We start from the raw sequence: 14,008 nt of genomic DNA on the forward strand, positions 1-14,008 counted from the left end.
TCTTGCCCTTCACCAAAATTGCCACTTATCTATTGTCTCTCCTCCCTCATAACCATCAAAGACTGTTTCTTTTTGTGTGTAAACATTTTCATGAGTTTTTACAGTAGTGGTCTCATATAATATTTGCCCTTTTGTGATTGACTTATTTCACTCAGCTTAATGTCCTCCAGATTCATCCATGTTATGAGATACTTCACAGATTCATCATTGTTCTTTATCGTTTTTTTATACTCCATTATTTATTTGTACCACAGTTTGTTTATCCATTCATCTGTTGAAGGACATCTAGGTTGTTTCCATCTTTTTGCTATTGTGAGCAATGCTGCAATGAACATGGCTGTGCATGTGTCTATTCATGTGTTGGCTGTTATTTCTCTAGGATATATTCCTAGGAGTGGGATTGCTGGATTTCTGGTATTTCTATTTCTAGCTTTCGAAGGAAGCGACGTATCATTTTCCAAAATGGTTGTATCATTTTGGACTCAAAGGGGGTGGTTTTTTGATCTGTGCAGTAGATTAGCTGCGTATACTTAACTTTTGCTACTAGTTCTGGAGGGTTGAGCAGACTCTCTGAAGCTCAGTCTCTCTTGATGTGGAAAATGCACCCCGAGGGCCACTGCTTGCCTCACTGTGCACGCCAGCTGATCCAGCCTGCAGCTTGCTGGTACCAGCCAGGAGAGGTCCGGCAACTCCTTGCTGCTTCTGAACCGTCTCCCTGTGTCTCCGTTTGATTCCTTAACTTTGCCTTTGATGTTCAGGGCTCCTAGATTGTCATATATAATCGATTCACTTGTTTTTCTGGGTCTTTGTTGTAAGGGGAACCACAAGAAGCATCTGACTACTCCGCCCTCTTGGCCCCTGCCTCAGTTCTCAGCTTCTTCATTGACAAAATGACAGCTTGGACCAGGTCACTCTAAGAAGCCTTTTGCGGTTCTCGGCCTGTGGCCCCCCTGAATGATCCTGTCCCTCTCAATCCATGGAGCTCTCCTCATAGTGGCTCTGACCTCTGCGTTCCCCTAAAAACCCTGGCCTTTGGTGGATTCTTTCCAGGGACCACCTGGCTTTGCTTAAGAAAAAGAAGCTGTAGCTAGCTGAGTCTCTTGGTCTCAGCTCCTGTTATATAGATTCCATCCTTTCTGTCTTGGTATTTTTTGGGGGTCTCTTCCAGCCCAGGGAGGCTGGAGCCAGTGGAGGTGTTGCAGGGAGCCATTTGTAGACCAGGGAGGGAAAGAAGGGAAGGAGGTGTGGGATTAGGGTGTGAGTACACATTTTGCCGGTTTAATTGGCAGCCTCCCGTGGGAGCAGCAACAGTGAAGAACCAGTCACGGAGCCCCATCAAGCGGCGGTCAGGGCTCTTTCCCCGTCTGCACACGGGCTCTGAAGGCCAGGGGGACAGCCGGACACGAAGGTAACTGTTGGGGCCCCACCACTCCAGTCCAACTGTGGGTGGGGTCTGTCGGCTCTCTACCACTGCAGCCGCCAGATGCCCAACCTTGGGAATAGCTTTGCTCAGCTTCCAGAGATGACATTCCTCTAGCCCAGTCCCCTACTTTGGGCATGTGGACACTGACAATCACTCCTTAATCTTTATCTACTGAGGCTGATTTAGCCAGTCCTTCCACAGGTCCTTCCTAAGTCATTTCTGCAGCATTTTCACCCAGGCTGAAAACATTGCTTAGATTCTTCTCTTTCTTTGTTTTTTGTCAGTGCTCACTCAAATGTCCCCTTTTATGTAAACCTTCCTTGATTCATTCTACCAGGCAGAGTTAACTGAACCTTCCTTATAGGGTTGCTATGAATCAAAATTAACTCGATGCAATGGGTTTGGGTTTTTTTGCTTTTAGGGCTTCTAGAAAGTTCTATTTAAAAAAAAATTTTTTTTTTTTTTTAAGCAACTCTCCTTTGCATTATACTTAACCTTAAACTACAGGAGAAGCAAAATCTCAAGATTATCCCTTGGTCTTTCCTTTGCCAAGATGTCCTTCTTAGCGCCCAGGGCCCCCTGGCCACACCTCTCCAGGGAGCTCTTTATTTTCACCATTGGGAACACAAGTTTGTTATTATTATTTTAGTTAAAAAAAATTTTTTTTTGTGGTACAGGTATGCATAATAAAACATTTGCCAATTCAACAATTTTTATATGGTATTGATTACATTCTTCATCTCGTGCAACTATCCTTTTCCAAATTATCCCACCACCATTAGCATAAACTCTGTGCCCCCTAAACAGTAGCTCTCTGTTTCCCTCTCGGGAAGCCATATTGTGGTGATGTGAATGGTGCCCCTGGGTTATGCAGTGGGTGGCCCTGTTAACATCTGCGTGTTGAAACCTTCCCCAGTCCTGGGGGTGACTTTCACAGACCCCACTCCCTTTCCTCTGTGGTCCTCTGTTGATGTGTAGCTCTGACAGGCTGGACAACCCTCTTGGGTGAGGGGGTAGACTTGGGCTGGGTGTATCCTCCCAGGACCCTTGCCTTGGGAGCTCTCTATTTTGCCCCAGGAGCCTGGAGTAGCCGCTGGTTGAGCAGAAAACCCTGTTGTCTACAGCAGCCTCTGAGGGGGAGCTCGGGCAGGAAAGGAAATCTTGGTGGCTGAGCTTGGGCAGGGTACACTGTGACCCCCACAGGCCCACATGGTGCCAAGAACTGGCTAGACTCTGCCTTGGGCCTGGGGGTAGGGTGGGGCCTGGGGGCACCTCCATGACCTCACTCCTTTTCATTCCCGTTTTCTCAGTGACAGCGCATCCAGCACCCCCAAAACCCCGGATGGCGGACACTCTTCCCAGGAAGTCAAGTCTGAGACTTCATCCAACCCCAGCTCTCCGGAAATCTGCCCCAACAAAGAGAAGTAAGAAACTGCGGGTGAGGGAAGAACTGGCTTTAGCTCTTCAGAGCCCTGGAATATGCTCACTGCCTCCAAATAGGCTGAGCGGAGCACGCCTTGCTCCAGAAACCCCCTGGAACACAAACACCTACAGACAGGGGCAGGGGAGCAGCCGGTGGGCAAGCTCAGATCTCCCCCGGGCCTGCCCTGTTCTCCTGCCCCTGCCCCAGGAGGGTCTGGGGGTCCTCTTGTGTGAGCAGGCCTTGCCTTGCTTTCTGTCTCCCACAGGCCCTTCATAAAGTTGAAGGAGAATGGCCGAGCCAACATCTCTCGCTCCTCCTCCAGCACCAGCAGCTTCAGCAGCACCGCAGGGGAGGGCGAGGCCATAGAGGAGTGTGACAGCGGGGTAGGTGTGGCCCTGTCCAGCCCTGGGGAGGAGGAAGGGGCACCCTGGGGCCCAGCCAGGCATCCCCTGTGTACATTAACATAGTCACTGTGGCAAAGCCCCGATCTAGGCTTTCGGGTTAAAGGGGCAAGTATGGAAACAAAAGGTGGCCCTCAGCCATCTCCACCTTCTGGGGGTGGTGGTGGCTGAGGAGGAACCCCCTCCAGAGTGACATAGCCACAGAAGCAGAGACAGAGGCCAGGCTGCATGGGATCTCTGCCATCGGGCTTCTGGCTAGAGGGGGCTGGGAGAGTGTGGCACCAGGGTTAAAGGCCGCAGGCAGGAAACAGCAGGTCAAAGTTGGGAATGGGAGGCAGGGGCTGCCCTGAGCTTGATGGGGCCTGTCTCAGGCCTGCTGAGGACTGGGGCACCCTGTGGGGCTTGGAAGGGCCGTGGGATAATGAAAATGGCTTGTGCTTGACTAGTAACCTAAAGGTTGGCAGTCTGTACTTACCCAGCAGTGCCATGGAAGAAAGGCCTGGCAATCTGCTTCCATAAAGACTACAGCCAAGAAAACCCTATAGAGCAGTTCTACTCTGTAACACATAGGGTTGCCGTGAGTCAGAATTGACTCAACAGTAACAGATTGTGGGGCTTAGAGGGACTGTGGGAAGGCTGCCGTGCTGGGACTGGCCTCGCTCACCCGGCCTCTCTCCCCAGAGCAGCCAGCCGTCCACAACCTCACCCTTCAAGCAGGAGGTGTTTGTCTACAGCCCGACCCCGAGCAGCGAGAGCCCTGGCCTGGGGGCGGCAGCCACCCCTATCATCATGAGCCGGAGTCCCACAGGTCAGTGGCATCTGGTGGTGTACAGGAGGTGGCCAGGAGGGTGGAGCGTTTCTTGGGGAACGCATACCAGGCACACTGAACTAGTCAGTTTCTGCTCTTCCCTCATGGTGTTAGGCCCTTCGACTCTGCTAGCTCACTTTATCTGTTCATCAACCTTAAGAGGCCTGTGTTCTTCTCCTCTTAATACGAATGGGGAAACTGGGATCAGAGAGGTGAAATGATTCACCTGAGATCTCATAGGGAAGGAGCCAGGATTGTGTGATTCGAGGGTGAAGGCTCTTTCCACTGACCTCCCCTGTCCTTATTCCAGGGCCCACAAAGTGATAGCAATTGTCCGACAATATATAAGGTAAAGAGGTGGGAAGAGTGTTGCAGGTGGAGGGAACAGCATATGCAAAGTCCTGGAGGGAATAGAGAGATGTGTGTTCTGGGATCTGCAGGTGGCCTAGTTCAAGGAGAGGAAGGGTGAAAGGAGAGAGGTGAGGTCCAAGGGACAGGCAGGGGCCACCACGGGAAGTCTGGTGGGGATCTGGCATTATCCTGTCAGCAGTGGAAACCACTGGAGGAGCAAGTCTTTGAAGGTTCTTAAGTTGAGGAGAGCCACCTGGTGCTGAGAAGGACCATTTTGGCAGCTGCCTGCAGAAAGGACTGGGAGGGGCAGGGGAGGAGAGGAGAGGAGGGGAGTGGGGAGCAAGAACAGGGGGAGGCAGATCAGTGGGGTGTTTACATTGGGGTGGTGTGGGTGATGGGGCCATGGATTGGGGTGGTGGCTGGGGTAATGGGGAGAAGGAAGTAGATTCAGAGCTGTCAGAGAGGTAAAATCTACTGGGTTCAGTTGTGGCTTGCGGATCCCTGGAACAGGGGTCAGTGGGGCATCCACTTGGACCTTCGCAGTAGGTGGCCTGCAGATGCCCAGAAATAAAAGCCTTGGTCCCCACCTTGAAGAGGCCAGCACAGCAGGGGCAAGCACAGGACCCTTGAGCCAGATTGCCTGGTCCAAATTGTGATTCTCCCATTTACTAGCAATGTGACATTGGGCAAGTTACTTAGCCTCTCTGAGCCTCAGTTTTCCTGAGCAAAAATGGGGGAAAGGATGGGAAATAGTCATTTCTACCCCACATGGTTGGTTTCATGAGGAGTAAATACATTTCACATTGCAAGAGACTTAAAGCATTAGTGTTTGCCAAGTAACAAGAATAATAGCCTAAATCAGCCAGGGGCCATCTTGCTCCCCAGGGACATTTGGCAATGTCTGGAGACATTTTGATTGTCATGATTGTGGTGTGGGAAAGTATTATTGGCATCTAGTGGGTAGAAGCCATAGAGGCTGCTAAATATCCTACGATAAACAGGACAGCCCTCACAACAGAATTATTTGGCTCTATTTTTAAATCCAGTAGGCTGAGGGTGAGAAACCTGGGCTAAATGATTGAAACACAGAAAGGGCCAATGGGCCAGCAGGGCGGTTTGAGCCAAAATGCTTCTGGAGTTCTCACAGTAAGTTGGCAAAGGGAAGAGGCAATGTCGGGGGGAAAAAGGGCAAATGGTAACTAAAAAGCAAAACCATTCTTTGCATTAGTGCCCCTGTGCTTCCCAATTGAGGGAGCCGTGCACTGGCTTACTCTCGTTTGACCTCCCGTGGGCGGTAGCTTTGAGTTGGGTTCTCATCTGGGCTGCGGCACTGACAAACTTACCTCTTAGAGCCTCAGTTTCCTCATCTGTAAAATGGGGTAATAATACAAGTTCCCTGATTTTTTTTTTTTAACAAGGCTTAATTAAATATTGAAAGAATCCCTTACAAACCTAGCTCCTAGTTGGCGCTATTTATCAAAATCAATAAGGTTTTCAGTAGAGGGAGGTTTCTGCCATTCGGTGAACATCACATAGGGCGGAACTGGACCTGAAATGGGCCTGGTAACTCCTGCCCCAGTGCTAATTGCACCACCCTTTGGTTACCACCCCACCCCTGCCCTCCAATATTTAATCCTGAGGACCTGCCTTTTACCCTCACGGAGGTTGTGCTGGGTACCCCCAGGACTAGGATGGGGCTTGAGGAGATCTGGAAATCTGCTTCAGGCTGTTCAGCTGAGCCTGGGGAGAGACAGGGCTGAGGGGAGGGAGGTAGCCTGGGAGTGCCTGCCATTTCTCTCTCCCATAATCTCAGATGGTCTGACCCTCCCTCATTTCCTACCTGGGCTCCTTGGGGCCCAGAGGAGGGATTGGCAGGTCACAGAGGCAGGCACTCACAGCCCCTGATTTGAAACACCAGAAACAAGGCAGCAGCCTCCATGGGAACTGAGTGAGGTGTTGCTCCCTTTAGCCAGAGAAAAACCAGAAACCCATGTGGCCCCTGCTAGGGAGAGCTGGTGAAGGTTTACTAGTTGGTTCTCTCTCTGTCTGTTTCTCACACACACACACAATCATCTGTTTGTATAAATCTTACTGATAGAAAGGATCTGAAGCACACAGTTCACAAATAATGATAAAATACAGACTATTCCTTACTGAAAATTCCATATAGCCAATTGAATCTCACAAAATGCCTGTTGATTTTTGCCTAACTTTTGCATCCATAGCCAACCTAAGGTTGCCAAATGGTAGACAAGTGTAGTTCCAGTATGAATATTGACGGATATTTTAGTTTATGTTAGGAATAAGGTGGGAGTGAAACTGAGTGAAGAGAACTTCATCCGTTCACAAATGATGTGAGCAACTTATTTCCTGAATCAGGTAATACAGGGAAACCGGCTCGAGCCGGAGCTCGACCAGACTGCCAACGTTTTCCACCTTTGACAGCCTGCGGTCTTATCACTTTTCTGTCGCACTCTGTTAGTGGAAAATATTTGAGTTTTCCCTCTCTGACAAGTTTCTGCCTTGTGTGGTTTCTAGCTTTTGCAGGTTTTACTGTAGCTTTCAAATACTGGAAGAATATGTACTCAGCTTTTTTGTGCTATTCATCATGTAATAACTATAAACATAGCAACGATTGTGAGGATGGTGCGGGACCAGGCAGAGTTTCCTTCTGTTGTACACGGGGTTGCTATGAGTTGGAATTGACTCGATGGCACCTAATGATAACAAATGACTATACACACACACATTTTTAAGTTTAATCTTCATTATTCACAATGTCTCCATCACTTTCTAAAGTCTAGGCAACAAAACAGTAAATCAAGCCTTGATTTGTAGTGCTTGCTGATTTCTGTAGTGTAAATACTCCCACCATGGCTGATTTCAAGCTACCGACGTGACATCAGTGAAGGCGCACTTGGGAAGAGAGGCCCAGTAGCCCGCCATTACATAGTATTACCACCGTTCAGATATAGTAGATGGAAATAACCTTAAGAGCACAGAGACTAGTAAAACATAGTAAAAGAATTTCAAAGTGATGGATTTGAGTATATTTGCTTTTGTTTTAATATTTTTGTAATGTTTTGTTTTAATACTTAAGTGTAAGCTTATGTAATTTAATTTTTTTAAATGTCTGTGCTTAACAGCCACCTCAAAACCCTTCTGAAAATTTAACAGTTGTCCCTGGTAAGTCCATATGAGTCAGCTCCAGCGTGCCAGAAAATCAGGGAACTTATATTATTACTCCATTTTACAGATGAAGAAACTGTCTTGGCAGCTGAGAGGCTACCTGGCCTCTTGGGACAGTGGCTAGTGGAGACATTTTTCCCGCCTCCAGGTCTAGTCAATCCCCCACAGCCCCTGTGACTTCTAGAGCTCCACCCTGGTTTCATGGTTGTTCTCCTTTTTCTTAGATACCAAAAGCAGAAACTCCCCGAGGTCAAACCTGAAATTCCGCTTCGATAAGCTCAGCCATGCCAGCTCCAGTGCGGTAAGGACCTGGGGGAGGGGGAGTAGCAGGGGAAGCAGCCTCGGTAGCCCACATTCCGACTGCCTTCAAAAGCCAGCCTCCCGTCCTGGGGCTGGATGGCGAGGAGGCTCATACATCACACCGGGGGGCCTCTGCAAAGGAGAGCTCTGGTCGCATCTGGGGTGACGCTATCTATCCCTGCATGTTGCAGACTTTAGCCTGGGGGGTCACCTGCCACCTTTGCACCATCTCCTGTGTTAGAACCTCACCTGGGACAGAGCCATGCTCAGATGTGAGATGTGAACTGTTGCTTCTGGGCGTGCAGCACACTGTTATACAGAATCAGACACGAGAGATAACCGTAAACTAAAAAAACAAATGAGTTGTGGTGGAGCTGACTCAGACACATAGTGACCCCATTTGTGTCAGAGTGGAACTGTGCTCCATGGGGTTTTCAATAGCTGATTTTTCAGAAGTAGATTGCCAGGCCTTTCTTCCAAGGTGCCTCTGGGGTGGACTCGAACCCTCCAACCTTTCAGTTCGCAGTCAAGTGCTTAACCATTTACACCACCCAGGGACTCCAGATAACCTTAAGAGCATAGATAATAGTAAAACAGTAAAATCATTTAGAAGCAATGAATTTTGAGTATGTTTACCCTTGTTTTAGTATAATTTCTGTAACTGTAAACTTGTATCATTGGGTTTTTTTTTTAATGGCCATGTATAACAACCAGCTCACAGCATTTCCCTCCCTGAGCTCACTGGACAGCTGCGAGTTGGGTGCACAGGAGCTGCCATTGGTGGGATTATGTTGCTGGTTATTAAACGCTCTCTTATGGATTTTTCTTAAAACAGGGTCACTAATGTGAAAGAGGAATCCTTCGCTTGTTAATGGTAGGTTGAGTGTTTCACTTGTTGTGGCCGCGAGGGGAGGTGGGTCCCTTTAAGATCAGGGTACCAGTGGCCTTATAATCTTGAGAATGACCAGAACGACCCTGCCAGCTGGCAGAATAGATAATAGTAAAGCATAATAAAATAATAAAATCATTTTAGTTTATAAAATTATAAAAGGGAGCATAAAATAATCCCTGAAGCCTCTAGGATGATGGATCCCAGGTCCAGATGAGAAAGAGAGGGCAGGATGGCCTTGGAGATGGATGGGAAGGGTTGCCCGATAGGATTGGGCCAGACACACTAGGATTGGTCTCTTGCCCACTGGATGGAGCTTGGTCCCAGCGGGCAGAAGATGGCAGCAACCCAGAGCCCACCTTCCTTTCCCAGTGGGAGGAATTCTTCAGTTTGCTCCCTTGCCTCCCTGCTGTCAGGCAGCCCTTCCCTCCTCCTAGCCAAATGTCCTTGGAGTCCTTGGCTAGCACTCCGGGCTGGCATGTGTTCTTCCTATTGTACCCAGAAGTGCCCCACCCCACCTAATGTTATAAGGGACATCTGCAGGGTGGATCTCTCCTCGAGGAGTCACGTGGATTTCAGTAGAGAGGGAGGGGCATGGGTCCAGCTTACCACCATCAAGACCACAACTGCTAGTGACGTTGCTAGAGACACACCTGACCCCCTCCCCCTGCCGCCAGCCCTCTTCCCACCATGGGGCTCCCAGGGGTATGAGTGACAGTTGGAACCAAGAGGAGGGGTACAGTTGAGGCCACTTTATGTAAACCTGGTCTGTGAAAAAGCAGAAGAGAAAATGGGAGTGTTGGCATTTCATTTTAACTGCCAAATGCCTTGGTTTAACAAATTAACGTTTGTGCCCAACTTCTTGGGGCTGACAAAGAATACCCCACTTGCAGAAAGTCTAGTACCCTGTGTTCTTCTCCCTCCTCATCCCAAGTCTATTCAGTGGGCCATAGCCGTGGGCACATCTGTTCCGCACCCCCTTGCGCACTGGGGTCTGCACCGTCAGGGCTTGTATTTTCCCTTCCTCCCTTCACTGAACCAAAAGGTCATCATCTCCCTCCTCCTTATCTTCTCAGGGAAGCCTCGATTCCGTCCTGGAGAAGGCTCCTATTCCAGCTCTTTGGGGGTGCCGTCCACTACTCTGACCATCAAGGCCTGCCGCCCCACTCGGCACCTGCCCACCAGACCAGCTGTCTGTCCCACTGCCCCTGTCCGGCCACATCCCTGCCTGCCCCTTCACTGGGACACCCTACAAGCACCTCCCCATCTCTGGACAAGGCCTCCTTCCTCGAGGCCCCCTCCTCTTTGTCTCCTCCAGTGTAATGTCTGCCTGGGTCATTTGTCATCTTGTTTTGTCTGAAGAGGACAAGGAAGTTGGGCAAGGAGGGATTGGGCTGCTGGGGCACTGTCAGGAACTGGGGGGGTCACCTGCCACAGAGGCAGAGCGTGGTGAGGCAGGGAACAGAGATCCACAGCAGGGGCATCCCTGTGTGTCCTTGGTCACAGTGCCTCCTTGGACATGACAGGCTGGAGCCAAAGCGAATGCATTAATGGTGGTAGAGGGACCACTTTCCAGGAGCCAAGATTTGTACAATCAGGATGCCCACGTCTCTGGGGCTTTGAAATGTCTACTTGCTTCTCTGCTCAGAACTTCTTAGCCATCAACTGATGTCAGGCCAGGCTTCCCTGTCCCTGCTGCCCATGAAGCTGCCCATGAAGCTGCCCGTTGAAGCTGGGAGGCAGCTGAGTATATACGGGAGGAGTCCTGCAGACATCCTTGGCTGCAGCTGGCATTTTCTGTTTCACCCGACTTCACGCATGCACCTCATGACCATTGCTGTGTGAGCAGCCGTGTGTCAGTGTCTTCCCTTTGAGCAGCTGTTTTTTCCCATAAAGAGGTGGGCAGACAAGAGTGTGAAGGAATTCAGGGAGAGGGGACACTTAGGTTCATTGGGCTTTGATTGAGGAAAACCTCAGGGCTTGAGGACTTGACTGGGATGCAGTGGTGGTGGGGGATCATGGAAGGCAGAAATACTTAACCCACCCACTACCCAGGTAAGAGCAAGAGAGGTGAGGTGGGGACGACCTGTCAGGGTTTGGTCAGGCTGATATGTAGTGAGCAGAACTTTGGTTTGGTCAGGGAGCACAACATCTTTCATGACTTATGTCTCTGGCATCTGTAGGGGGCTCAGCGCTGCCTTGGGAGCTGCTTCCAGCCATGGTGCCATTCAGTGTGTCTGGGCTCCGTCCCCCAGTCCTCCTCCTGCCCTCTCCAACTGAAGTCCGGGCAGTGGTCACATCTGTGGGAGCCCTGCAGCCTGGCTGCATCTGAGTGTTGTGCAGGCGCCCTGTGCCACTCACACCCTCAGCCAGAGCCACCTTTGCTGGAATGAACCAGCTCGCTTCCTGAGGAGCAGCCCCCAGCTTCCCATTCTTCCCAGTCTGGGGTGTGACGGGCTGTTTCTGCTGCCTGGCCACAGTGGGCTTTAAGGTGGCATGTCCTCCACGTGAAACGTAAAGCCTGAAGAGCAGGACTTTTGGAGGTGATCAGCTTTGGTGCGTCTGTTGCCTCTGTGGCATGGGGCTGCCAGGGCTGAGCCCTGGGCCTGCCCGCTCTAATGAGTAGATGACAAGTCTTTCCAACTATGCTTTATTTATAGAGGGAATTGGGCTTGTTCCCAAGCCGAGGCATATAAATGTTACACGTTTTTGACTGATGTTGTGACAATTTCCCCATTGCTTTTGTCATAAGAGCAAAATCTTGATCCTTCGTACCCACTCTTATGGCAATTGGGGGATCCTATTTGCAGACTGGGGTGACCTCTCCCCTTACACTATTGAAAAATGTGTGTATGTAAAGTGCTAGTCAAAAAATCCATTCCAGTTAGGAGATTCACAGAAGAGCTGTTCAGCTTAATTGAGTTCTATTCAAAATCATTTCAGCAGCACCCACTGCTGGAACGAGGCCCATGGGTTCTGGCAGCATTCTGTTGGCTGGGTTTCTGAAAGAACTTGAAAGGTCAAACTACATTTCTCTAAAACATATTCCAGGCTTCTGCTTGCCTCTCTGGGTAGCTTGTATTTGTAGCTGCTTGGTGGTTGTGTTGTGTTGTGTGGTTGTCTGGGGGCTCTCGGAGGTTTTCAGGTGGTCCCCACTCTGTCCTACTCTCCCCATGACTCTAGCTGCCTCCCACTGCAGCCCCTACCTCCTGGGCAGTCTTTGCCCCTGCCTCTGAGTGTTGGGTGGAGTCCCTGCGTGGCACAAATGGTTAAGCGCCGGACTGGTGATCTGCTTCCGAAAGGTCGTAGCCTCGCAAGCCCTATGGAGCAGTTCTGCTCTGCACACATGGGGTTGCCATGAGTCGGATCCTACTCGACGGCAACTGGTTTGTTCATTTGTTTGTTTGTTTTGGTTCTGAGTAGTGGGCAGGATGGTGAAGTGTGTCCAAAGGAACTAGGAGGCACTGGTGTGCTTCCTAAGATGCACAGCCCTGAAAATGATCTTACCCTCTGTTTGCTATTGGGATGCTCTGGACAGGACCCCAAATCTCCCTCCCTCTGGACCTTACCTCATCATCTCTAGAAGGTCCATCCTACAGCGTTTAGAGTGCATACTACCAGCCCACCTGAGGTGTGGAGGAGAACAAGGATGGGGCCCAGTCTCCCCTCCTCCCCCTGGACCAGAGGGCAGGTAGCTCGGGTTCCTGGAGGGCTGTCTCCCACGCTCTCCCTGTGTCTGCTCTGATCCATAAAGTCTTTCCTCCGATTCCTGTGCCCAGGCTTCAGGTGCAGAAGTTCGCTCAAGCCACATGGGTGTTTTTGACTAGACTCGTTTAGAGGGTGCTCATGCTGGCATTTGAGGGATTTTCACTTATGATCTCCATAAAAAAGGCATTTTCTGGAGACTCTGTGGCTCTGAGGACTGCCTGATTCACTGAAGAGACTGTACTTTCCAGTGCTGTAGGGCACCCACGTGCCACCAGCTAAGCTGATGCAGAAAAACAGATGCAGAAAGAACTCCAGATAGGTCCTACCAGAGTTTCTGTCTGTGCTAATGAATGTTCATGGTGTTTCTTGGAAAATACTCTGTGGTTCAGCATTGTCAAGATTATCTTCTTCCGGGACCTTATATATTATCTAGTCCAACTATGTCCTCAGATGAGAAAACTTAGCCCAAGGGAGGGGACATGACTTGCTTTAGGGTACACAACCAGCTCTTGGCAAGGCTGGGCTTAGAACCCACAACCCAGGGACCTTTCCTCTGTACTGTCTACATGTTGGTGAATAAGTGGCTATGTTTGCCGGGGCCATGGGCTTTGGAGAAGCCAGTAAGCTTGTGCCTCAGCTCTGGCCTGGAGGCAATGCAGTCAAGGATGCCGGTGGAGCCTCTGACTGTTCTTTCCATCAGGGGGGAGAGTCTGTTGGATTTTTCAGCGAGGGTCTTGGGATTTGGGATGCAGCTTGGAAAACAAGGAGGGAACATGATTCCACTGAGCAGGTTCTCTCTGGCTTAGGCAGTCACCTAGGTGACCCCGGTCTATAAAGGGGGTGGAGGCCAGGGCAAAGATGCAGTTAACCAACCCTCACTTGTCCCTTTTTAAGTTAAGAAAAAAATAGTGGTAAAGGAAAACTCTTCAATTCTCCCTGATTCTTAAACAAAGCCCTGACCCTTTAAGGTGCCAATGCAAACACTACCTTCTTCATTCATTTCTAAGTCAATGGAGACAGGTCAGTTGTAGGGGAATGGATGAGACTTCAGGTAGATCTTATGGCTACAGGTGGCCAGTAGGGACCAGGGCCAGGCAGCCAGGCTGAAGACCCCACAGCTCCTTGCTCAGCCTCTAGCTGCCCCTTTCTAAAAGGCAAAGGTGGGTCAGTAAACACTTGCCAAGGCTGCCTCTGCAGCCTGGCTAGGGGGCTGGTTGGGGCATACATCTGCCAAGCTCTGATATGTTTTATCACTAGCTCCTTGCTCACCCCAACCCCACGTCTCTCTCCTTTCAGCTGGGCCAGGTGCTCAGTGGGGGTGCCCACATGTGCGCCTTTGGGAGGAAGAAGTCAACCCCGACTAGGGCCAAGGACAGCAGATCCCTGCTAAGGGCAGAGAGGCGGTTGGGGCAGTGGCTCTGTCCTGTGCCTTACCAGCCGTGGGGAGAGGGTGTTTGGCTGGAAGACTGGAATTGAATTGCCATTGTCTTTGATTTTGTACCATTTTTGCTTGGAA

General features: G+C 50.2%; 1 protein-coding gene across 10 annotated transcripts in view; it reads left to right on the top strand.

The window, feature by feature from the left end:
• RAP1GAP2 (RAP1 GTPase activating protein 2) overlaps positions 1 to 13,576 on the top strand; it is a 232,661-nt gene extending 219,085 nt beyond the window's left edge. For 5 of the 10 annotated variants that reach the window (XM_010596495.3, XM_064271565.1, XM_064271564.1 and 2 more), the window contains 7 exons: positions 1,290 to 1,408; positions 2,734 to 2,847; positions 3,112 to 3,229; positions 3,929 to 4,055; positions 7,820 to 7,896; positions 8,731 to 8,769; positions 9,861 to 13,576. In XM_010596495.3, the coding sequence (XP_010594797.2) occupies positions 1,290 to 1,408; positions 2,734 to 2,847; positions 3,112 to 3,229; positions 3,929 to 4,055; positions 7,820 to 7,896; positions 8,731 to 8,739 (564 nt within the window). In that variant the 3' untranslated portion in view covers positions 8,740 to 8,769; positions 9,861 to 13,576. Of the gene's footprint in view, positions 1 to 1,289; positions 1,409 to 2,733; positions 2,848 to 3,111; positions 3,230 to 3,928; positions 4,056 to 7,819; positions 7,897 to 8,730; positions 8,770 to 9,860 lie in introns of those variants that run through there. The other 5 variants (XR_010318428.1, XM_064271567.1, XR_010318429.1 and 2 more) reach the window with 5 other exon arrangements.
• Positions 13,577 to 14,008: the final 432 nt, after the last annotated feature.

The sequence above is a fragment of the Loxodonta africana genome, chromosome 18 (assembly GCF_030014295.1).
Source record: "Loxodonta africana isolate mLoxAfr1 chromosome 18, mLoxAfr1.hap2, whole genome shotgun sequence".
NCBI lineage: Eukaryota > Metazoa > Chordata > Mammalia > Proboscidea > Elephantidae > Loxodonta > Loxodonta africana.